The sequence below is a fragment of the Ranitomeya variabilis genome, chromosome 2, assembly GCF_051348905.1.
Source record: "Ranitomeya variabilis isolate aRanVar5 chromosome 2, aRanVar5.hap1, whole genome shotgun sequence".
NCBI classification, from domain to species: Eukaryota; Metazoa; Chordata; class Amphibia; order Anura; family Dendrobatidae; genus Ranitomeya; species Ranitomeya variabilis.
In genome coordinates this window covers 22,171,712-22,197,687 of record NC_135233.1, presented here as the reverse complement: position 1 = coordinate 22,197,687, position 25,976 = coordinate 22,171,712, and the positions used below count along the sequence as shown (strand labels likewise).

The 25,976-nt window shown below is 44.5% G+C and overlaps 1 protein-coding gene across 1 annotated transcript; it reads left to right on the top strand.

Moving 5' to 3' along the window:
• The first annotated feature begins 5,702 nt into the window (after positions 1–5,702).
• Positions 5,703–24,896, top strand: PCARE (photoreceptor cilium actin regulator). The gene is made up of 2 exons (XM_077282108.1): positions 5,703–9,506; positions 24,767–24,896. The coding sequence occupies exons 1-2, from the start codon at positions 5,719–5,721 to the stop codon at positions 24,894–24,896; spliced, it is 3,918 nt and encodes a 1,305-aa protein (XP_077138223.1). The 5' UTR covers positions 5,703–5,718.
• The last annotated feature ends 1,080 nt before the right edge of the window (positions 24,897–25,976 follow it).

Genomic DNA, 25,976 nt, shown 5'->3' with positions numbered 1-25,976 from the left:
GCGCAGATTCTATGCAGTTTCTGTGCAGTTTCTGTGCAGTTTCTGTGCAGTTTCTATGCAGTTTCTATGCAGTTTCTGTAATGTAAATCAATGGGAAAAAAAAAAGCTGTGCACATGGTGCAGAAAAATCTGCAGCAGAAACGCTGCAGAACTGCACAAAAGAAGCGACGTGCACTTCTTTGAAATCTGCAGCGTTTCTGCGCAGATTTTTCTGCACCATGTGCACAGCTTTTTTTTTTTCCCATTGATTTACATTGTACTGTAAATCAGAGGTCCCCAACCTTTTTTGCACCAGGGACCGGCTTTAAGCCAGACCAGTTTTCCATGGCCCGGTGGGGGTGGGGCAGGGGCGGGGCTTTGGTCATATGGGGGTGGGGTTATGGAGGGATGGAGCTTAGTGCATACTTATCATATAATTATGACATTTATAATGAGAATGTGATTCAACTTACCATAGGTTCAGAATGAGTGGGAGCACCATGCTTGTTTCCCTGGTGCTCTGCACCATTATTGCCCCATAGCTGTGCCATATAGTGCTCTGCACCATTATTGCCCCATAGCTGTGCCATATAGTGCTCTGCACCGTTCATAATTGCCCCATAGCTGTGCCATACAGTGCTCTGCACCATTATTGCCCCATAGCTGTGCCATACAGTGCTCTGCACCATTATTGCCCCATAGCTGTGCCATACAGTGCTCTGCACCGTTCATAATTGCCCCATAGCTGTGCCATATAGTGCTCTGCACCATTATTGCCCCATAGCTGTGCCATACAGTGCTCTGCACCATTATTGCCCCATAGCTGTGCCATATAGTGCTCTGCACCATTATTGCCCCATAGCTGTGCCATACAGTGCTCTGCACCGTTCATAATTGCCCCATAGCTGTGCCATACAGTGCTCTGCACTGTTTATTATTGCCCCATAGCTGTGCCATATAGTGCTCTGCACCATTATTGCCCCATAGCTGTGCCATATAGTGCTCTGCACCGTTCATAATTGCCCCATAGCTGTGCCATACAGTGCTCTGCACTGTTTATTATTGCCCCATAGCTGTGCCATACAGTGCTCTGCACTGTTTATTATTGCCCCATAGCTGTGCCATACAGTGCTCTGCACTGTTTATTATTGCCCCATAGCTGTGCTGCTGCTGCTGCAATAAAAATAATAAAACACATACTCACCTCTCTTGCAGCTCCTCGTCGCCATCTTCCCGGCGTCTCCCTGCACTGACTGATCAGGCAGAGGGCGGCGCGCACATTATATACGTCATCGCGCCCTCTGCCTGCACAGTCAGTGAGGAGAGAGAGACGCCGGGAAGATGGAGACAGCGCCCGGCGTGTGGAACCAGGACAGGTGAATATGACATACTTACCTGCTCCCGGCGTCCCGCTCCTTCCCCCGGACAGCTGCTCTTCGGTGCCGCAGCCTCTTCCTCTATCAGCGGTCACCGGCACCGCTTCATTAGAGAAATGAATAGGCGGCTCCGCCCCTATGGGAGGTGGAGCAGCCTATTCATTTCTCTAATCAGCGGTCCCACGTGACCGCTGAACAGGGGAAGAGCTGCGGCGCCGCGGACCGGCTGAAAAACCCCAACGGCCCGGTCCCGGTCCGCGGACCGGCGGTTGGGGACCTCTGCTGTAAATCACAGTGCAGTTCTGCAGCGTTTCTGCAGCAGAAAAATCTGCTGCAGTTCTGCACCAATTCTGCACTAAATCTGCATCGTGTGCACATACCCTTAGGCTATATGCACACATTGCAGATTTGCTGTGGAATTTTCTGTGCAGATTCTGCATTTCTTGGCAGAAAACGCAGGTCAGGATCTGCTCCTCTTTTTGTGCAGATTTCTTCCTTTTTTTTTACCCCTGCCGATTTCTATTATGGAATGGGTGCAGAAATGCAGCAGATCTGCAAAAAGAATTGACATGGTCCTTTTTTGAATCTGCTGCGTTTTCCGTGCAGATTTTTCTGCACCATTAGCACAGCATTTTTTATTGCCATTGTTTACATTGTACTGTAAGGCTATATGCACACGTTCCAGATTTGACTGGAATTTTCTGTGCAGATTCTGCATTTCTTGGCAGAAAACGCAGGTCAGAATCTGCACCTTTTTTGGTCTGTGCACACGTTGCACATTTTTGTGCAGATTTCTTCCTTTTTTTTACCATTGCAGATTTCTATTATGGAATGGGTGCAGAAACGCAGCAGATCTGCAAAAAGAATTGACATGGTCCTTTTTTGAATCTGCTGCGTTTTCCGTGCAGATTTTTCTGCACCATTAGCACAGCATTTTTTTTTGCCATTGATTTACATTGTACTGTAAATCACTTGCGGATCTGCAGCGTTTTTGCGCGGAAAAAAAAAGCTGCAGATCTGCAGGAAATCTGCAACGTGTGCACATACCCTAGACCTCAGGGGGCGCAGTTTTCATGAAATTACACCCACTTTGCTTGGACAGTTAAACCCAGCAGAATTTGTATGCAAAAAAGCAGCAGAAAATACGCAGCATTTACGCTACATGTGAACACGGTCTAAATTTCAAAGCAAAGTGGATGTGATTCTATGAAATCTTCACCCTCTGTGGTCTGGTGATGCTGCTGAGTTCTGCGGTTTTGGTGCATTTTTTCTCTATAGACTTCTTCTGGAAAAAAAAAAAAACACATGAAGAAAAAAAATGCAGTCACATTTTTAAGCGCAGAATCAAAGCTTTTCTGTACTGTTAAAAAAAGGTATTTAAAACTCTGCTTCATATCTGCCCAAAAATCGCATCAAATAAGCAGGAAAACGCATTAAAGAAAAGCAGCAAACGCAATAATCAGAGAAGGTTGCTACTGTGTTGTCTGGTGCAGACTCCTGCAGAAAGAACGCGGCATTTATGCTACATGTGAACACGACCTCAGCATTACAGTTTTATTACATTTTTTATGGGTTTAATAGAGAAAAATATCAATCACATCATTTTTTATTGAGAGTCCTCAGTGGTTGATACCTTTTAATGGCTAACTGAAAAGATGGTAACAAATTGCAAGCTTTCGAGACTACACAGGTCTCTTCATCAGGCATAGACTAATATGTGATTCTTCAGAATTTCTATTAGTCTATGCCTGATGAAGGGGCCTGAGGAGCCTTGAAAGCTTTCAATTTGTTACTATCTTTTCAGTTAGCCATTAAAAAGTATCAATCACTGAGGACTCTCAATTCTAAATATTTTTCTATCTCCTGGCTAACACGGTACAAAGATATATACTGTATCTTTCCTGTATCAACATTGTTTATGTCATTTACAGTTGTGCCCTATACTGCATGCTACAATCTGATGAACTTGAGCTGTCCAGTAACATTTCGGTTGTTATAACAAACTAAGTGTCCCCTGAGTTATGTATGGAGACAGTGGAGGCGGCCTACAAGTGAGTGTGATGCACCCCGCACCTGACAGCACATTCTGACTGGGACACGATTTTCCTGTGACGTGCCAGGGCGTTATGGAGCAACAGCTCGTTCACATCTACTGCCTTTGGTCGGTTTACAGACACAGTAGGCCAATTGTGACCTGCGTTTTGTACTACTACTGCCAGGACGGTTGTTGCCAGAATAGCCGGTGGTACTGCTTTTAACGGCTTCTAATTTTTTTTTTGCTGTTGTAACGGAACACGGTGACCAAGAAGCAACAGTCCGAACGGAACACGGTGACACAACATGGTTCAAAGTAGAGCGAGGCATCAGACGGCATCCTGTCACCATTTCTTTTCAAATTATATGCATAAGCTATTTTCAGGAAGGCTGGACTTGCCGAAAAAAACAGAAGGACTCAAAATTGCTGGATGAATCATCAACAATCTTAAGTATGAAGATGATACAACATTGATAGTAAAAAGCGTAGATGAAATGAAGGACTCAAAGATAGGACTCCTACTCAGTACAAAGAAGACAAAGATATTGACTATTGCCAGGTACGACCTGGACACCTTTGAGATGGACGGCGACAAACTGAAAGTTGTAAAGGACGTATACATGACCACTCAAGATGCAGTGACGACACCGGAAGTCAATAGTAGAATCATGGGCAAATCAAGAATAAAGTCACTGGACAAGGTCTTCAAATCAAGGAACAGTTCACTGGCGTTGAAAACGCTACTCGCACATAGTCTGGTCTTTTCTGTAGTAACATATGGATTCGAAACCTGGACGATACAAAAACAAGACAGAAGATGAATCAGTGCCGCCGTGGTGCTGGAGAAGGATGTTATCAATACCGTGGATGGCAAGAAGAACAAATCAATTATAGAAAACTGGAATCGGGGATCACCAAGCTACAACTTACCTACTTTCTACCGTATGAAGAGAGCAAGCAAGTTTATTAAAACTGCATAATCTGCTCTGGATAGAAAAACAAACGAACAGCCTTTTCCGGCACAAAGTGAAAACAAACAGGAAAAAATAGTCCATGTGGCATTGTGCCCGCTCAGGTCAGTGCCTTTAGCAACATACACTGAAGGTGAACACAAACTACAAGTAAAGAGTCCATATAGCACTGCGTGTCCGCCCGCTCAGGTCAGTGTCTTTGACAACACACTGGTCTCCACACCTCCAGCCACAGACACTGAATGAGAGACTCGGCCTCCATTTTATCTGCCAAACCATGCCCCTGGGGCTGGGATATGTAAGCGGCCATTCCCACCCATCTCTTATGACCACTCGTAAAACCCGGCCCTGGAGCGGCTCAAACAATTCTCTCAGCACTATATGTGCTGGAGCATACTTCCAAGCTCACATCACCGCAGCTAGCAGCCACTATTACATATATCTCCCCTCCGGCGGCCATCTTGCACTATATATATATATATTTTTTTTTTCAATTTCACTGCATAAAGATGATATATTTTCTTTTTTACATATATTTGATTTATCAGTAAATTTTAATATTGGACAACTCATCTCGCAAAAAAATAAACCATGTTGAATGAAAAATTAGTTTTTGCTCTTGAAAGACAAGAAAGCGAAAGAAATGACTGCATCAGGAAGGGTAGGAGTACCATCTAGCTGCAGCATAAAAAGCTACAAAACACTGTGTGTGCAACAGCCCTGCAGTGAGTCCAAAGGTAGAGCTGCAAACTAAAAAGCTACCTTTAAAAAATGGTAACTAAAATGGTAAAGCTATCCTTAAAAAGCTACCTTGAGCTGTAAAATAAATGCTTTGCATTCATAGGAATTTTGCATTAAATTGGATGCATGCTCTCATTTGTCCAAGAAGATGCTGGGAAGTTTTTGGCTATGAAATCTTTTATTCTTTGAGATTCCAAGTTAGTCTGGTTTAATTTCTTATGGTAAAACTTATCTCTGCAGAAAAATGTAGAAGAAGACATTGAAATAATATAATTGTTGTGTTGTTTCTTACGAAGAAAGATAGTTGCTCGTCAGATAAAGTATGTTTAATCCAGTAAGCTCCAAATCCTATTTGCACTTGACATCTGTCAATGGAAAGAGTGGAGAAACACCGAGAGACGTCTATCTATAGCCACCAGAGCTGTTCTGCTGGTTTGCAGCTGCTGAGAAGCGTATTGCATTACTATTTATTTTCTATTTTGAAACCAATACAAAGAAGACTATTTTTCATCTTTGAGAAAATGGAGCCTCATCTTGGAGCATCAGATTCTAGGACCAAGCCTAAATGTAAGGACTATTTATTTATTTGCTGAACTTATACATATAAAATCACAGAATGGGCTGTTCACCTTCTCATAATGGAATCATTTATAACCTTGCAAAAAGTGCCGCCAAACCAATAGATAAAAACAAGGCCCTTCTTCCTCCTGAATATGAAATCAATGGAATTACAGTCCCCAGTTTGGACATTAAAAATGAAGAAATCAAGCAGAAAGTGGGGTTGCAAAAAGAGACTTGTCAGCAGGAGAAAATTGTTTCCGATTGCTTATCTGAACTTTCTCGTAATGGATCCTTTACTGATCATGAAAAACTTGGCACCGCTGATGAAGCAATGGTTAATTTAAAATACCAGAAGAGGAAAACTCTCAGAAAACATAGTTCAACTGGTTCAGAGCAAGAAACACCGGGAACAGTGCAACCAGATGGAAATTCAAGAAGAAATAGGAAGTCAAGAAGCCAAAGGGTTGGTAAACATAGTCGACGTGCAAAAACAGACCAAGCAGTTTATGTTGACATAGAAAAAAAGGTTGATTTCCCAGAAGAGCTTGTTAAGGCTCACCAGGATGCGTATGCATTTCTCAACCCTAATCTCTCAAAATATGAAGCTGTGATTTCTATGGCAAACCAAGTGACCCAGACTCATCTTATCATGCAGCAGATGATTAGCTTCATGGTCCTGAGATATGATGATATAAATCAATGCTTGAAAGAAATTGCAGAAGACGGAGAAAAACTTTTAAAAGCTGTAGGGGGCGACCTCACTTGGCCTGTAGGAAAAGGAGACCCTGCAGAAAAGCCAGATCTACTGCAACAATTGCTGCAATATACAATTAATAAAATGCAATCCCTAAATGGTACAGTATCTTCTCTGACAACCGTAGCCTTCCAGGATACCTGCAATTTATTTCAATCAGGTATGGACAAATTTCAGGAAAAGTTGAATCATAAGGAACACTGCGATGAGCGCCTCCTGAAGATGATCAAATCTCTGGAAGATTCAGCAACAGGACCTACACAGCGGCTTCCAAATGATTCAACTCTTTATTCTGAAGACAGTGGAATTGGTGGTGATTCGGAATCGATGAGAGGATATAGATCCCCTGATAAGATGGGAAGAAAGTCAAGTATTGATTCAAGTGAAATTCTAACACCACAAGTCTCAACTGATAAAGACAAGATTTCTGACCTTGATCTTAATCTGAAGAGCACATCTGCCCAAAAAGAAAATACTTATCGCTCAACTGGGACGCGAAAAAACAGTTCCGGTATTTCAATGCAAACTAGTATGTCAAGAAGCCCTTCATTGACCTCACTAGCAACCACTGCTACTTTAGGAGAAGATAGCACACTTGATCCCGAATCTGAGGAAGCAACTAGCAGTGATGATAGTTGTGATGAAAGTGAAGATAATATAAGTTTATCAAGCCAGGTCACCTTAACACCAAGACCCTTAACTTCTCCAGCAGGTATGGTCCTTTATAAATCACCATCCAAATGGTTAGAGAATCCAAAAAATGAAGAGATGACATTGAAAATGAAAGAAGCCATTAGTGAAAAGATCAAGTTTGTTCCTGGTAATTCAGTATGCGATGTTTGGACCAGAGAAGAAGTGAATACTGACATTGTGAGGCCCAGTACTGCAGATGGAAGTAACAGAAGAACCTCTAATCACAGAAGGTCTCGATCTGCAGAATCTCTTAGAAGTCAAGCTGAGGATCCCACACTATTAGAACTTCAAAGAACACAGAAGGAACTCAGCAAAAAGTTAGAACAACTATACTCAACTTCAAAAAACACAGACAAAACCCAAAACTCAACTATTAAGTCTTTTTCACATGCTGGTTGCATAATCTCTAGTAATAATTTATCCACCAGCAAACTAAAGGCCTGCCTTGCTAAAAGTTTTAATATCTTGCCAAGTCAAGAACAAGTTGCCATAAGAAAAATTGATATGAATACAGGAGGGGACTCAAATATTGAACCAATAACTCAGGTATTAGAAACTTCAAATACACAAGATGCCCAGGCAGAAGAAAAGTTTCCTTTGGCAGAGAGAAAGCGGGACATTGTAAATGCATCTCCACGGAAGTCTGTTCGAAAACTTATCCAAACATTTAGCCCAGTGGATGATGACACCATAAAAAACACAAATGTGAAAACTCTGGGACCACTTAGATGTGTTAGAAAATTTGGAATTCCTGTCTTTCCTCCCACAATTTTGGCTTATAGAAGATTACAACCTTTGGATATCACAGCAAGAGAAGTGAATCCAAATGAATACGTTACAACTGATTCATTCCTATCTTCAAAACTTTATGATTCTGCCAGAGATGATACAAATGAATCTGGAACTGAAGACTTTGAGAATTTGCCACCTCCTCCCCTCGAAATACTTATGGATGATTCGTTCAACATGCTCTCGGCTAATGAGCTGGAGAAAAATGAATGTTTCCCTTGCCCAATGAAGCCATCCATGTCTCAAAAAATGAAGACCTCAGTGAATATAAAAAATGTGTTACCAAGCAAAAATATTACCAATATATACTTGTCAAAAGATGGGGCTGTTAATGGAATTAGAAAATACTCTTTACAATCTGATCAAATTTCTAACAATAAGAAAGTAGGTATGGACTTTCAGAAAAAGCATGAAACAGAACAGACTGCTGACTTGTATAAACAATCGCATAAAATAATTCATTTACAGAATCCAGGTGATGGTGAAGGTGTAAACCCTGACAAAGATAATAGTGAGACATGTTCTGTTGCATCCATGATTAAATCAAAACAATATTCTCCTACATTACGGAGAAATCAAGTCTTAAGAAAACCTTCTCCTACAAGAACGGCGGCTTCATCTCTACCAACTGATAGAAAACTAACAAGTCCACCAACGATCAGGAATGTTTTCCAGAAAATGTCCAGCACAAGTGCGCCAAAAGAATCAAGTCCTTCTAATGAGAAGTTGCTAGCTAACCCCCCATCCCAACGTAAGCTGTCAAGTCCACCTCAAGTAAGAAGACAACAGAGTCCACCAGGCCAACGTACCCTACAAAGCCCCCCTCAAATACGAAAACCACAAAGTCCACCAACCCAATGTCTGCAAAGCCCTCAAATACAAAGAAAACAGAGTCCACCAAGCAAACGCTGTCTACCAAGTCCCCCTCAAATACAAAGAAAACAGAGTCCACCAAGCCAACGTAGACTACCAAGTCCCCCACAATTACAAAGACAACAGAGTCCATCAATCCAACAAAGGCAATCAAGTCCTCCCCACATAGCAAGACAGCAGAGTCCATCAAGCCAATTTATACAACCAAGCCCCCCTCAAATACAAAAGCTACAGAGTCCACCAAGTCAACGTAAGCTACCAACTCCCCCTCAAATACGAAGCCAACAAAGCCCTCCAAGTCATCGGAGGTTACCAAGCCCTCCACAAACTCATCAGCAGTCTAGCTCCCCTTCTCATTCTACACCCTCTCCTCCAGTTTCTCCATCCCCTACAGGGTTAAGACGCAATTCTGAAGACACACAAGTTTCTTCAAAAATGGTTGGCAATGCACAGTCAATATTTTGCCCATCATCTTCTAATTTATTTGAGGCCAAGTCTTCATCTAATCCAGCCACTGTTTTGGATCAAGTTGAGAGTCCTGTTTTGAGGCACACTTTCTCTCTTCGTCAGAACAATGACCCACAGAGAAGAGTGTCAATGAGTGCAGCAAACCCTCAACCTTTTGTTCGGAGGTCGTATTCTGACCGAAGACCAAGAGTTCAAAGAGTTCAGCTACGACTTCCAACATCCATCTCTGCTAATGCAGTTAGTGAACTCACTTTTCAGCAAAACAGGTAAGACATAAATTTAATATATTGGTGGTACAAACTTACAATAGGATGTCTCTGTAATGTCTTGCTTAAAGGGAACCAGGGAACCTGTCAGCTGATTAATGCTACCCAAACCATGGATTAAAGCATGGCTGCATGATTGCAGCCAAGTATATGTGAAATATTTCAGAGAAAAAATATTCAGAAGATGCAGCTGAGAACCATAGCCAGAGATTAGATTAGGTATTTCCAGGTAATTAACAGGTCTCTCACTATGGGAGAGATCTGTCAATCACTTGGCGTGAAGCTGAAAGATGTCGGTCAGTGACGGGCTCCCTTTAAACTGTCTATGACATGATACATAAGTATGTAAGAGCTGAAGGGTTTCCTGCAAATAATGTCATATTATATAAGCTGAAAAAAGACGTAAAAAAAGTCCATCAATTTTACCTTTCTCTACCAATTATCACTAGATTATTTATAATTCACAATTCCATTTATGAGAAACGCATGCTGTTATGTTATCTTCCATTACTACCGTTTGTGATCGGCATTCTGCAGTCTGACTGCTCTAACTGCAAAGAACCCTTTACAGAATCACTATTCCTTGCACATAATGAATGTCCCCTGGCTCTTTGTAAGTTCGTCGGACTTTACAAAAAATATAAGTTATTCGTAGGAAACATTTTTGAGTAGTGTGCCATAATATCCTATACTAGAGCTTTCTAGCACTAGATGCAGTTAAAGAAGCAACAAGATTTACAGAAATGGAAACATACAAAAGATATACAGGAAAAAACAAAATAATACACATACAGTTAAACTGACTAATAACATGAAACAGTAGATTGCATTCAACCGAGTTTCATACAGTATAGATGTACATTCAAGCAAAATGTGCCAGATGTTGTACAATGAGATGAAAAGATATTGAGATATATAGAATCTAGTCTCACATCTTATATATTCATTGTAAAAGAATTACACCACAGGTTATCCCCAAAAAAGATGTCAGGATCGGTGCTGTTACTATGTGGTTGACATAACACCTCATGCTCATGGCCATAATATGGCTCTACCTTGCGCAGAACCACAAAGTTGTCTTTGGCAAGCCTCCATTTAAGGCAAAAATAGTTTTTACAGTTGGTTTTATAAAGATGCAACATACAAATTCACTTCTTTATAGGGATTAATATCTACTTTGTAGAGCACAATCTAGCCTAAATCACCTGGCTGTAGGTCTCAGGCTTCGAGCATCCATTCTAAACATTACACCACTCCTGGCTGTAGGTCTCAGGCTTCCACCATCCATTCTCCACATTACACCACTCCTGGCTGTAGGTCTCAGGCTTCCACCATCCATTCTCAACATTACATCTCTCCTTGCTGTAGGTCTCAGGCTTCCAGCATCCATTCTCGACATTACACCACTCCTGACTGTAGGTCTCAGGCTTCCAGCATCCATTCTCCACATTACACCAGTCCAGGCTGTAGGTCTCAGGCTTCCAGCATCCATTCTCCACATTACACCTCTCCTGGCTGTAGGTCTCAGACTTCCAGCATCCATTCTCCACATTACATCACTCCTGGCTGTAGGTCTCAGGCTTCCAGCATCCATTCTCCACATTACACCACTGCTGGCTGTAGGTCTCAGGCTTCCACCATCCATTCTCCACATTACATCACTCCTGGCTGTAGGTCTCAGGCTTCCAGCATCCATTCTCCACATTACACCACTCCTGGCTGTAGGTCTCAGGCTTCCACCATCCATTCTCCACATTACACCACTCCTGGCTGTAGGTCTCAGGCTTCCAGCATCCATTCTCCATATTACACCACTCCTGGCTGTAGGTCTCAGGCTTCCAGCATCCATTCTCCACATTACACCACTCCTGGCTGTAGGTCTCAGGCTTCCACCATCCATTCTCCACATTACACCACTCCTGGCTGTAGGTCTCAGGCTTCCAGCATCCATTCTCCACATTACATCACTCCTGGCTGTAGGTCTCAGGCTTCCAGCATCCATTCTCCACATTACACCACTCTTGGCTGTAGGTCTCAGGCTTCCAGCATCTATTCTCCACATTACACCACTCCTGGCTGTAGGTCTCAGGCTTCCAGCATCCATTCTCCACATTACATCACTCCTGGCTGTAGGTCTCAGGCTTCCACCATCCATTCTCCACATTACACCACTCTTGGCTGTAGGTCTCAGGCTTCCACCATCCATTCTCCACATTACACCACTCCAGGCTGTATGTCTCAGGCTTCCAGCATCCATTCTCCGCATTACACCACTCCTGGCTGTAGGTCTCAGGCTTCCAGCATCCATTCTCGACATTACACCTCTCCTGGCTGTAGGTCTCAGGCTTCCAGCATACATTCTCCACATTACATCACTCCTGGCTGTAGGTCTCAGGCTTCCAGCATCCATTCTCCACATTACACCACTGCTGGCTGTAGGTCTCAGGCTTCCATCATCCATTCTCCACATTACACCACTGCTGGCTGTAGGTCTCAGGCTTCCATCATCCATTCTCCACATTACACCTCTCCTGGCTGTAGGTCTCAGGCTTCCACCATCCATTCTCCACATTACACCACTCCTGGCTGTAGGTCTCAGGCTTCCAGCATCCATTCTCCACATTACATCACTCCTGGCTGTAGGTCTCAGGCTTCCAGCATCCATTCTCCACATTACACCACTGCTGGCTGTAGGTCTCAGGCTTCCACCATCCATTCTCCACATTACATCACTCCTGGCTGTAGGTCTCAGGCTTCCAGCATCCATTCTCCACATTACACCACTCCTGGCTGTAGGTCTCAGGCTTCCAGCATCCATTCTCCACATTACATCACTCCTGGCTGTAGGTCTCAGGCTTCCACCATCCATTCTCCACATTACACCACTCTTGGCTGTAGGTCTCAGGCTTCCAGCATCCATTCTCCACATTACACCACTCCTGGCTGTAGGTCTCAGGCTTCCAGCATCCATTCTCCACATTACATCACTCCTGGCTGTAGGTCTCAGGCTTCCACCATCCATTCTCCACATTACACCACTCTTGGCTGTAGGTCTCAGGCTTCCACCATCCATTCTCCACATTACACCACTCCAGGCTGTATGTCTCAGGCTTCCAGCATCCATTCTCCGCATTACACCACTCCTGGCTGTAGGTCTCAGGCTTCCAGCATCCATTCTCGACATTACACCTCTCCTGGCTGTAGGTCTCAGGCTTCCAGCATACATTCTCCACATTACACCACTTCTGTCTGTAGGTCTCAGGCTTCCAGCATCCATTCTCCACATTACACCACTTCTGTCTGTAGGTCTCAGACTTCCAGCATCCATTTTCCACATTACACCTCTCCTGGCTGTAGGTCTCAGGCTTCCAGCATCCATTCTCCACATTACACCACTCCTGGTTGTAGGTCTCAGGCTTCCATCATCCATTCTCCACATTACACCTCTCCTGGCTGTAGGTCTCAGGCTTCCAGCATCCATTCTCCTCAATACACCACTCCTGGCTGTAGGTCTCAGGCTTCCAGCATCCATTCTCCACATTACACCACTTCTGGCTGTAGGTCTCAGGCTTCCAGCATTCATTCTCCACATTACACCTCTCCTGGCTGTAGGTCTCAGGCTTCCAGCATACATTCTCCATATTACATCACTCCTGGCTGTAGGTCTCAGGCTTCCAGCATCCATTCTCCACATTACACCACTCCTGGCTGTAGGTCTCAGGCTTCCAGCATCCATTCTCCACATTACACCTCTCCAGGCTGTAGGTCTCAGGCTTCCAGCAGCCATTCTCCACATTACCCCTCTCCTGGCTGTAGGTCTCAGGCTTCCAGCATCCATTCTCCACATTACACCTCTCCTGGCTGTAGGTCTCAGGCTTCCACCATCCATTCTCCACATTACACCACTCCTGGCTGTAGGTCTCAGGCTTCCACCATCCATTTTCCACATTACACCTCTCCTGGCTGTAGGTCTCAGGCTTCCACCATCCATTCACCACATTACACCTCTCCTGGCTGTAGGTCTCAGGCTTCCAGCATCCATTCTCCACATTACCCCTCTCCTGGCTGTAGGTCTCAGGCTTCCATCATCCATTCTCCACATTACACCACTCCTGGCTGTAGGTCTCAGGCTTCCACCATCCATTCTCCACATTACACCACTTCTGTCTGTAGGTCTCAGGCTTCCAGCATCCATTCTCCACATTACACCACTCCTGGCTGTAGGTCTCAGGCTTCCACCATCCATTCTCCACATTACACCTCTCCTGGCTGTAGGTCTCAGGCTTCCAGCATCCATTCTCCACATTACACCACCCCTGGCTGTAGGTCTCAGGCTTCCAGCATCCATTCTCCACATTACACCTCTCCTGGCTGTAGGTCTCAGGCTTCCAGCATCCATTCTCCACATTACACCACTCCTGGCTGTAGGTCTCAGGCTTCCAGCATCCATTCTCCACATTACATCACTCCTGGCTGTAGGTCTCAGGCTTCCAGCATCCATTCTCCACATTACACCACTGCTGGCTGTAGGTCTCAGGCTTCCACCATCCATTCTCCACATTACATCACTCCTGGCTGTAGGTCTCAGGCTTCCAGCATCCATTCTCCACATTACACCACTCCTGGCTGTAGGTCTCAGGCTTCCACCATCCATTCTCCACATTACACCACTCCTGGCTGTAGGTCTCAGGCTTCCAGCATCCATTCTCCACATTACATCACTCCTGGCTGTAGGTCTCAGGCTTCCACCATCCATTCTCCACATTACACCACTCTTGGCTGTAGGTCTCAGGCTTCCAGCATCCATTCTCCACATTACACCACTCCTGGCTGTAGGTCTCAGGCTTCCAGCATCCATTCTCCACATTACATCACTCCTGGCTGTAGGTCTCAGGCTTCCACCATCCATTCTCCACATTACACCACTCTTGGCTGTAGGTCTCAGGCTTCCACCATCCATTCTCCACATTACACCACTCCAGGCTGTATGTCTCAGGCTTCCAGCATCCATTCTCCGCATTACACCACTCCTGGCTGTAGGTCTCAGGCTTCCAGCATCCATTCTCGACATTACACCTCTCTTGGCTGTAGGTCTCAGGCTTCCAGCATACATTCTCCACATTACACCACTTCTGTCTGTAGGTCTCAGACTTCCAGCATCCATTTTCCACATTACACCTCTCCTGGCTGTAGGTCTCAGGCTTCCAGCATCCATTCTCCACATTACACCACTCCTGGTTGTAGGTCTCAGGCTTCCATCATCCATTCTCCACATTACACCTCTCCTGGCTGTAGGTCTCAGGCTTCCAGCATCCATTCTCCTCAATACACCACTCCTGGCTGTAGGTCTCAGGCTTCCAGCATCCATTCTCCACATTACACCACTTCTGGCTGTAGGTCTCAGGCTTCCAGCATACATTCTCCATATTACATCACTCCTGGCTGTAGGTCTCAGGCTTCCAGCATCCATTCTCCACATTACACCTCTCCAGGCTGTAGGTCTCAGGCTTCCAGCAGCCATTCTCCACATTACCCCTCTCCTGGCTGTAGGTCTCAGGCTTCCAGCATCCATTCTCCACATTACACCTCTCCTGGCTGTAGGTCTCAGGCTTCCACCATCCATTCTCCACATTACACCACTCCTGGCTGTAGGTCTCAGGCTTCCACCATCCATTTTCCACATTACACCTCTCCTGGCTGTAGGTCTCAGGCTTCCACCATCCATTCACCACATTACACCTCTCCTGGCTGTAGGTCTCAGGCTTCCAGCATCCATTCTCCACATTACCCCTCTCCTGGCTGTAGGTCTCAGGCTTCCATCATCCATTCTCCACATTACACCACTCCTGGCTGTAGGTCTCAGGCTTCCACCATCCATTCTCCACATTACACCACTTCTGTCTGTAGGTCTCAGGCTTCCAGCATCCATTCTCCACATTACACCACTCCTGGCTGTAGGTCTCAGGCTTCCACCATCCATTCTCCACATTACACCTCTCCTGGCTGTAGGTCTCAGGCTTCCAGCATCCATTCTCCACATTACACCACCCCTGGCTGTAGGTCTCAGGCTTCCAGCATCCATTCTCCACATTACACCTCTCCTGGCTGTAGGTCTCAGGCTTCCAGCATCCATTCTCCACATTACACCACTTCTGTCTGTAGGTCTCAGGCTTCCAGCATCCATTCTCCACATTACACCTCTCCTGGCTGTAGGTCTCAGGCTTCCAGCATCCATTCTCCACATTACACCACCCCTGGCTGTAGGTCTCAGGCTTCCAGCATCCATTCTCCACATTACACCACTCCTCGTTGTAGGTCTCAGGCTTCCAGCATCCATTCTCCACATTACACCTCTCCTGGCTGTAGGTCTCAGGCTTCCAGCATCCATTCACCACATTACACCTCTCCTGGCTGTAGGTCTCAGGCTTCCACCATCCATTCTCGACATTACAACTCTCCTGGCTGTAGGTCTCAGGCTTCCAGCATCCATTCTCCACATTACACCTCTCCTGGCTGTAGGTCTCAGGCTTCCAGCATCCATTCTCGACATTACACCTCTCCTGGCTGTAGGTCTCAGGCTTCCAGCATCCATTCTCCACATTACACCTCTCCTGGCTGTAGGTCTCAGGCTTCCAGCATCCATTCTCCACATTACACCTCTCCTGGCTGTAGGTCTCAGGCTTCCACCATCCATTCTCCACATTACACCACTTCTGTCTGTAGGTCTCAGGCTTCCAGCATCCAATTTCCACATTACACCTCTCCTGGCTGTAGGTCTCAGGCTTCCAGCATCCATTCTCCACATTACACCACTCCTGGTTGTAGGTCTCAGGCTTCCATCATCCATTCTCCACATTACACCACTCCTGGGTGTAGGTCTCAGGCTTCCACCATCCATTCTCCACATTACACCACTTCCGGCTGTAGGTCTCAGGCTTCCATCATCCATTCTCCACATTACACCACTTCTGTCTGTAGGTCTCAGGCTTCCATCATCCATTCTCCACATTACACCTCTCCTGGCTGTAGGTCTCAGGCTTCCATCATCCATTCTCCACATTACACCTCTCCTGGCTGTAGGTCTCAGGCTTCCATCATCCATTCTCCACATTACACCTCTCCTGGCTGTAGGTCTCAGGCTTCCACCATCCATTCTCCACATTACACCACTTCTGTCTGTAGGTCTCAGGCTTCCAGCATCCATTCTCCACATTACACCACTCCTGGCTGTAGGTCTCAGGCTTCCAGCATCCATTCTCCACATTACACCTCTCCTGGCTGTAGGTCTCAGACTTCCAGCATCCATTCTCCACATTACACCACTTCTGTCTGTAGGTCTCAGACTTCCAGCAGCCATTCTCCACATTACACCTCTCCTGGCTGTAGGTCTCAGGCTTCCAGCATCCATTCTCCACATTACACCACTCCTGGTTGTAGGTCTCAGGCTTCCATCATCCATTCTCCACATTACACCACTCCTCGTTGTAGGTCTCAGGCTTCCAGCATCCATTCTCCACATTACACCTCTCCTGGCTGTAGGTCTCAGGCTTCCAGCATCCATTCTCCACATTACATCACTCCTGGCTGTAGGTCTCAGGCTTCCACCATCCATTCTCCACATTACACCACTCCTCGTTGTAGGTCTCAGGCTTCCAGCATCCATTCTCCACATTACACCACTCCTGGCTGTAGGTCTCAGGCTTCCACCATCCATTCTCCACATTACATCACTCCTGGCTGTAGGTCTCAGGCTTCCACCATCCATTCTCCACATTACACCACTCCTGGCTGTAGGTCTCAGGCTTCCAGCATCCATTCTCCTCATTACACCACTCCTGGCTGTAGGTCTCAGGCTTCCAGCATCCATTCTCCACATTACACCACTCCTGGCTGTAGGTCTCAGGCTTCCAGCATCCATTCTCCACATTACATCACTCCTGGCTGTAGGTCTCAGGCTTCCACCATCCATTCTCCACATTACACCACTCCTCGTTGTAGGTCTCAGGCTTCCAGCATCCATTCTCCATATTACATCACTCCTGGCTGTAGGTCTCAGGCTTCCACCATCCATTCTCCACATTACACCACTCCTCGTTGTAGGTCTCAGACTTCCAGCATCCATTCTCCATATTACATCACTCCTGGCTGTAGGTCTCAGGCTCCTGGCTGTAGGTCTCGGAGTCGTTGTCATGGAAATTGAGGAGTTGGAGGTTTGGCTTACCGACTCCACAGCCCTGGTGTGTAGGTTACTGTGCACAATCCTGCTGACAGGTTCCCTTTTAAGGGGTTACCCCAACTTGGGATGTTATCACCTATCCACTACGAAAACATCTTGCTCGCTGGGGGTTTAACCACTGTTTTCCCCAACAATCAAGGGAAAAACAAGCTCTAAAATGTTTTATTAATTGTTTATGGGACTGTCAGGAGCAGAGGAGCACGTTTCAGAGGCCTGTTCTCTGGATTAGCAGAAGTGCCAGTGGTCGGACCTCCACCATCAGTAAATTATCACCTACCCTGTGTGTAAAAAGAAAAAGTCCACTCACCACCATGTTCTGTCTTCGGATCTCACTTGCATCCGGACACTCCGCAAGGACGAGGGTGAAGCAGCCACAGCAAAGACTTCATGTCGAAACGCGTCGATGTATCCAGGCTCTGAGCCACCGTGTATGATGTGCAGGATATCAGTTGTATGGCTTTTTTAATACTTTGAATTAAAAGTTAATTTTTACCCTTTGCTACCCCCTGGACACTTTCTATATTTTTGGATACCCTGTGTAGGTGAAAATCTGTTACTGTAACATTTTATTTAGGAATTGCTATTTTATAATTTGCTGCATATATTCTTTATAGCAAGTCTGCTTTACAATATTATTTGTAGAGAAAGAACCTTTCTGCCTGTATACTGAGGGAGGTCATCTCCATTCCCGGCTCTCTCCAGCGCTGCCATCGTTTGCCAAAATACAGATCTTGAGCATAGATCAATGAAAGGTCAGGGGAAGGAAATTTGTAGACGTGACGCCTGCTAATCCTTTTACCAGGCTCCGACTTACTTCATCCCATCTCCCGGAGTGCTATAATTAAAAGAACTGATGTCATGACAAGAAGTCGGGGGTTATTAATGGTCGACCAAGGAGATGATTATTTTCAGTCACATCGAAAAGAAAGCGAAAGGTCCTGAGAATAGGTGGGCTCCTCGGTTTGCTTAGGAGTCGGAATAGACATGACTAATTATTCACAATTATTTATATGTCATTATTTGTGACACTGCTCCATAGCGGGAGCCGGAGCTCATTTTTTAAGGGTCACCAATATTTGTGATATATCTTCCCCCTGTGTAGCTGTATTATGCAGATCCGCTCATTTGCATCCTCTTTTTGACAGTACAGTTTTAGTAGGTTTCTGAATCAAAGCATTGGGTAATGACAAACTTTATACCCCGGGGGCGACAACATTGTAAAAGTGAGCGACAACTTTACGGCTTTGCTAATTTTTCTCAAAGTCAATCAGGAGAATGGAGGACGAGGGCGCAGGAGGGGGTTGGGCGATGGTCGACTGATTTAATGATGTCTCAACTTCAGTTGTTACATGGCCACATTTTTGATTAACAAAATACTGTATAATGATATGATGTAGATTACACCTGGAATCTGATGCTGGACACCGAGTCTGGAGGTTGTTTGGTGGGTCCAGCATTTCCACTACTATCATCAGGACTGAAGTTCAGAATTTTTGCTCCTAACAGACTCTTAAAGTGTTTGTGCAAGGTTTAGCAGTTATCTCATATCCATGGGATAGGGAATAACTTCCTAATTACTAGAGATCCAATTGATGGGACCCCTACATGACTCGAGAATGGGCGCTGCAAAACCTCTTCTGAATGGAGCAGAGTTCGAGCATGGGCATCTCCACTCCATGTATTGTGTATGGAACTGCAGGACATTCGGATAGAGAAGGACTGAGTGGACGTTCTCATGATCGACCTCCATTCAGATGGGGTCAGACCGACAGCGATTCAGAAGTTTGGGGTTAACTTCAACCCTTGCTAAACAACTAAAACCTTTTAAATTAGTCTAAGAAGTGAAAACATAACACCGATCAGCCGGCAAATGAGCAAAACGCTCATTCAAAGACAGCTTGGATGCTTTACGCACTCCCTGAATTCATCATTGTCACCAGCACATCTCTCTGTGCACACCGGGGGTGTTCTGCGGACAATATGGACGCTTTTAGAGGACTGAACTATTGCATCAACCATCATAGTCCTTAAAAAAAATTGCATGGATCTATGCAGGGCGCAGGTGCAACCAGCCACTCCGTTCAATCTGGGAGGATGGGACATCTAATTTTGGCAATTGTTGGTAAACCCACACTGATGCAACAGTTATCACTTGTAAGGGGGATAGGTGATGATTGTTACAAGCTATTGAATTAGGGAATTACCATTTAAGCATTTTGCTTATATTTACCCCAAAAATGCGCACCGAAGCTCTAATCTAAAAATGTTTAGCGCATTGGTAGAAAGGGACGACTGCGGGTCTGGTGTGAATGTGATGACTAGATGTAGATGAGACACATGGCATCCTACTAACAATACATGGTCATAATCCCGGGATATGGAGCCTTCACTACAATAGAGGGTTAGCTGCAGACCGACGGGCGGAGGCTTCTCCCATGTTTATTTGTTATTCTCGATGAAAAGCTGAGACTAATCCTGGTGAGACTCCGGTTCTGGCTGTTGCAGCGTCTTTCATCTTGTGTTCTGTCTACCACTCCCCGTTTATATGGAAACTTGTTGAAACACGGGGATAATTAATGCTGTCCACTGCCAAAGAAAAGAAGGCAACACCCCTATTGGTATGAAATATGTATATGTGTGTGTGTGTGTATATATATATATATATATATATATATATATATATATATATATATATATATATATATATATATATATATATATATATATACATATATATATATATATATATACAGGGTCCAAATTAATTGTAGCAGATTTGTATACAATTTTTTAAAAAATGTTACTTTAAAGGGTTAACCCTTGTCAAAAACTGTTCACCTGTTTCACCGGATAGTAGTCCCCTATAATTTACGTAACAGTATTATCAATTATATGGTAGCAAAACTTTATCAATAAAGCTCCACTTTTAATGAGACAGTGAGAACAAAATTCTTCTTGAAAACCCAGTAGTCGTCAACTATATTTGCATTTGACAACTGGTTCTGAAAAAGACAAAATGTGAAAAAAATAATTATAGAAAAAAATAGTGAACGATGAAAGCAATATAGATGACATCAATAACATACCAACGAACCATGAACCATGTGTTAGACCCTCGGTGACAGCATTGTAGCCGGAGGAGATGACAAATATGACAAATATCCTCTAAGTGACAAATGTGATAACTGATGTGTAGATCGCAACTGATACAATATCTGGGTCCAGAAATAAATGATTGAGTTTGCGTCTCCCATCTGGTAACAGGTGCACATAGTTCCTGGATGTCACAATGGCAAAGGGACCAATTCAGATAAACGTCTCCACCTGGTTATTAGACAGGAGCCGCAGCCATGGTGTAATCTACATCACATGCAGATTGCGATATTTTGCACACAGGCTTTATAACTATCTTCTGTGGTGAGAATGGACCTTAAATGCCTCCAACTCCTTGGATTATAGAAGAAAAATTGCAAGTTTGAGATGAGTGAATCAAAGCAAATCAAAATCACCTTGAATCCCACAAAACATTTGAATTCGCCGAAGGGGTTAAAAAAATTATTCTCACCTTTCCTTGCTCCTGACCTACGATTGACTCTTCTGTCTACTGTTGTTTTCACTCCTATCCCAGGTCTCCCAGGCTCTATTTCCTTCCCCAGATCTGTTGCCTTCTGTGCTCCACACACCTGTCCCGGGTATCCCAAACTCCATTTCCTTCCCTCAGGTCCTTGCCCTCTGCTGTGCTCCACACATCTGTCCTTGTTATCCCAGGCTCCATTTCCTTTCTCAAGGGCTGTTGCCCTCTGCTGTGCTCCAAACACCTGTCCCAAGTATCCCACGCTCTGTTTCCTTCCCTCAGATCTGTTGCCCTCTGTTGCTCTCCACACACCTGTCCCGGGTCTCGCAGACTCCATTTCCTTCCACCAAGTCCGTTGCCCTCTGCTGTGCTCTACACACCTGTCCTGGGTGTCCCAGGCTCCGTTTCCTTTCCCCAGGTCCGTTGCCCTCTGCTGTGCTCCAAACACCTGTCCCAAGTATCCCAGGCTCTGTTTCCTTCCCTCAGGTCTGTTGCCCTCTGTTGCTCTCCACACACCTGTACCGGGTCTTGCAGACTCCATTTCCTTCCACCAAGTCCGTTGCTCTCTGCTGTGCTCCACACACCCCTCCTGGGTATCCCAGGCTCTGTTTCTTTGCCCCAGGTCCGCTGCACTCTGCTGTGCTGTACCCACCTGTCCTGGGTTTCCCAGGCTCCATTTCCTTCTCCCAGGTCCGATGCCCTATGCTGTGCTCCACACACCTTTCCCAGGTATCCCAGGCTCCACTTCCTTACCCCAGGTCTGTTTTCCTCTGCAGTGCTACACACACCTGTCCCGGGTTTCCCAGGCTCCATTTCCTTCCCCCAGGTCCGATGCTGTATGCTGTGCTACACACACCTGTCCCAGGTATCCCTGGCTCCATTTCCTTCCCCCAGGTCCGATGCCCTCTGCTGTGCTGCACGTCGGGTTTTGCAGGTTACCCGGAGTGGATCACATGACTCCATCTTTCTTGACCTATTTAAGGCCCATTTAGACACACACCTGTTTCTTGGGATTGAGACTCTTGTCCTTTGTTGTGCGCCACCATCTGCTCCACTACAATTCTATCACTGAGGGTTTGACACAAGGTGTGATGATTGTGGAAGAAATGCATTGGAACCTTATTAATGTCATCTATATTGCTCTCCCTCAATCAAAATGTTTTCTATAATTGTTTTTCTTAACCAGTTGAGAAATATTTCAGTATATTACCTGACATTGTGTACTTTACAGTCACTAGTTTTAAAAAAAGCCCATTTTAGTCTTCTTGTATTTTTGTATATATTTTTTTTTAGATAGTTTGGTTATTAACCCCTTCATGTGATACTGTTCATTTGATCACATAATGTATCGGGAAAAAGTAAAATTCCAAGTGAGAATAAATTGTGAAAAAAAAGCAAATCTGTCTTTGTTTCTTGGGAATTGTTTTTACAGCGTACATTTTGTAGTAAAAATGACCTCAGAATTTGATTCTGCTCATCAGTACAATTACGGCGATAACAAATATGTCCAGGTTTTTTTGTTATTTTAGTGCTGAAAAAAAATCAGGATTTTCAAGAAAAAAAATGTTTTTGGGTTGTGTTACCATTTTCCGAGAAACGTAACGTTTTAATTTTTCAGTTGAAGGAGCTTTGCGATGGCTTATTTTTTGCGGAGAGAGATAATGTTTTTATTGATGCCAGTTTTGGATAGAGGTAAGGTTTTGATCGCTTGTTACCTGCAACATTTTTTTGTGGTATTGCAGCCACCAAAAAAATAATAATTTTGACATTCTTGATGTTTTTTTGATTATAGTGTTTACCGATCGGGTTCTTTTTTTTTTTTCAGTTTGATATTGATATTTTTGTATTTTTTAATGGTGTAAAAGTGAAGTGATTTTAATTTAAAAAAAAATTGTAACTTTTTTTTAAATGTTTTATTTACTTTTCACTGTATTTATTAGTCCCCTTAGGGGACTTGAAGCTGTGTTTGTTTGATTTATTGTGTTATATGCAGCGCTGGGATGCTAAACCTGTCCGGATACCCAGATCCGAGCTGCTTCAGAGCAGTGCTGGGAAGCTCTATAGAAATCAGCTTGTAAGCGCTGCCCTACTTGCCTAGGAGACCAGCCACCTCTGAGAAACTGCAGAGGTGGTCAGTAACCTCGCCAAGAAGAAGTAAACCATAATATATAAAATCCTTCCATCCTGGGGAACAGAGAAACTTTTTAATAAGAAGTAAATTACAAAGTTGCTTGTTTTTATAATGAGATGATGCGAGAACCCCTTTAACTGTCTCATGATGATAAGAGAAGTTTTATTGTTACAGTTGTGCTATTATATATCTGATTATTATGCAAATGATCGGGAACTCATATGTGGAGCAGTAACATAGTAGCTCCTGTCTATATTGTACCAGACACATAATTCTGGAAGTCAGTGAAGTTTTCCATCCACAGGACATGTAATAAATGTATAATCGCTGTGGACCACAGCACTGGGACCCCAATGATCACTAGAATGGAAGTCATGCGCCCTGCCACACTATGTGTTATCCACAGGAGGCTCATAGACTTTGGAGAGCAGCGCGCCGGCATTAGCACTACGACATTCACTCCCCTCTGAAATACGGGCTTGGGCCGCTTAGAGATCACCCGTCACCTTCGTCGTCAGTATCTGGTGACCGCCATCGCCTCTATCACTTCTTCTCGTCACTTGTACACAGGTTATGGAGGATCTCAGCAGGACGTTGTGCCAAACATCTTAGAGACCTGACCCCAGATCTTCTGTGTATGAGGCTTGTGCGGATCCTTCTCTCTCTACTGATCCCAGACAGACGGGATGATGTGAAATCAGGGATCTGTGGGGCTGGATCATCACCCCCAGGACTCCTTGTTCTTCATGACATTTGTGCGGATGCAGAATACATTTGGAAACAATCAGACGCCTCCTGATGATATTACATGATGGGTGGATTTCTCACAGAAGATCTGGGGTCAGGTCTCCAAGATGTTTGGCACAACCTCCTGCTGAGCTCCTCCATAACCTGTGTACAAGTGACGAGAAGAAGGGGTAAAGGAAAAGTGCAGTCACACCAAATACTGCTTTGATTCAGATTTCTCTTTTGTTCATTCACTTTTCATTATGTTAGCTAATAAAAATAAACTACTGACATTTTTATTTTTGGAAGTTCCTTACTCTGCAGCATTTTTTCCACACCTGCCTGAAACGTTTGCAGAGCCCTGTGTGTCATAAACCCTTCATTTTATAAGGCTGTGCTCACATAACTCGTTCTGGTGTTTGTCACTGAGGAGCATTTTCCAGTAATCAGTAAAACATGTTGCGTAAATTTTGCAGCCGCGGGATTATGCTGGTCCCAGTATGAGTGTAATAATGCGATTACCGCCATGCACTTAGCATAATAACGTCATCTCTTGTTAATGTCTCAGCAATAAGCCTCTTTTCTCATTTCAGGGCTGAGGAATTCGCTCAGAAAGACAACGAGCCTGCGACCAGCCAGGGCTTCACAGATCCCAGAGCCGCCGGCCAGATGTCAGCACAACCTGAGCTGTGCGTCGTGGGACAGGGACTCCAGAAGGAATGAATGAGCCATCTCGCCCCTCAATGACACCCTCGTCTAAAAACTACAACGAGGGCTCTGAAGATGAGGGGTCATCCTTATGACGTGCTTTATATGGGAATATTCCCTTGTCTGTGATTAGTGTATATACTTATATGTACACTGTGGTGATAGCCTGTGATTGGTGGAGCAGGCTGCCGTGATGACATCCGTCAGGGAATTCATGGAAAACCAAACACATGCCTAGCAAATGAGGCATCCCGAAACGTGTTCTAGGCAAGACCTACAACCCAAAATGTGTGATCTAGGCAAGATCTACAACCGACAATGTGTGATCTAAGCAAAGACCTACAACCCACAATGTGTGATCTAGGCAAGACCTACAACCCACAATGTGTGATCTAAGCAAAGACCTACAACCCACAATGTGTGATCTAGGCAAGACCTACAACCCACAATGTGTGATCTAAGCAAAGACCTACAACCCAAAATGTGTGATCTAAGCAAAGACCTACAACCCACAATGTGTGATCTAAGCAAAGACCTACAACCCAAAATGTGTGATCTAAGCAAAGACCTACAACCCAAAATGTGTGATCTAAGCAAAGACCTACAACCCAAAATGTGTGATCTAAGCAAAGACCTACAACCCAAAATGTGCGATCTAAGCAAAGACCTACAACCCAAAATGTGTGATCTAAGCAAAGACCTACAACCCAAAATGTGTGTCCAAGGAAAGACCTACAACCCAAAATGTGTGTCCAAGGAAAGACCTACATCCCAAAATGTGTGATCTAGGCAAAGACCTACAACCCAAAATGTGTGATCTAAGCAAAGACCTACAACCCAAAATGTGTGTCCAAGGAAAGACCTACATCCCAAAATGTGTGATCTAGGCAAAGACCTACAACCCAAAATGTGTGATCTAAGCAAAGACCTACAACCCAAAATGTGTGTCCAAGGAAAGACCTACAAACCAAAATGTGTGATCTAGGCAAAACCTATAACCCAAAATGTATGTTGTAGGCAAAGACCTACAACCCAAAATGTGTGTCCCAGCCAAGTTCTACAACTTATAATGTATGTCCCACATAAGATATTCAA

What these genes read in the sequence shown, in the direction of transcription:
- PCARE (XM_077282108.1), top strand. Translation starts at nt 5,719, where the DNA reads ATGGGCTGTTCACCTTCTCATAATGGAATCATTTATAACCTTGCAAAA. An exon ending in CTCACTTTTCAGCAAAACAG is followed by an intron (nt 9,507 to 24,766) that starts GTAAGACATAAA and finishes TTCTCATTTCAG; the next exon opens with GGCTGAGGAATTCGCTCAGA.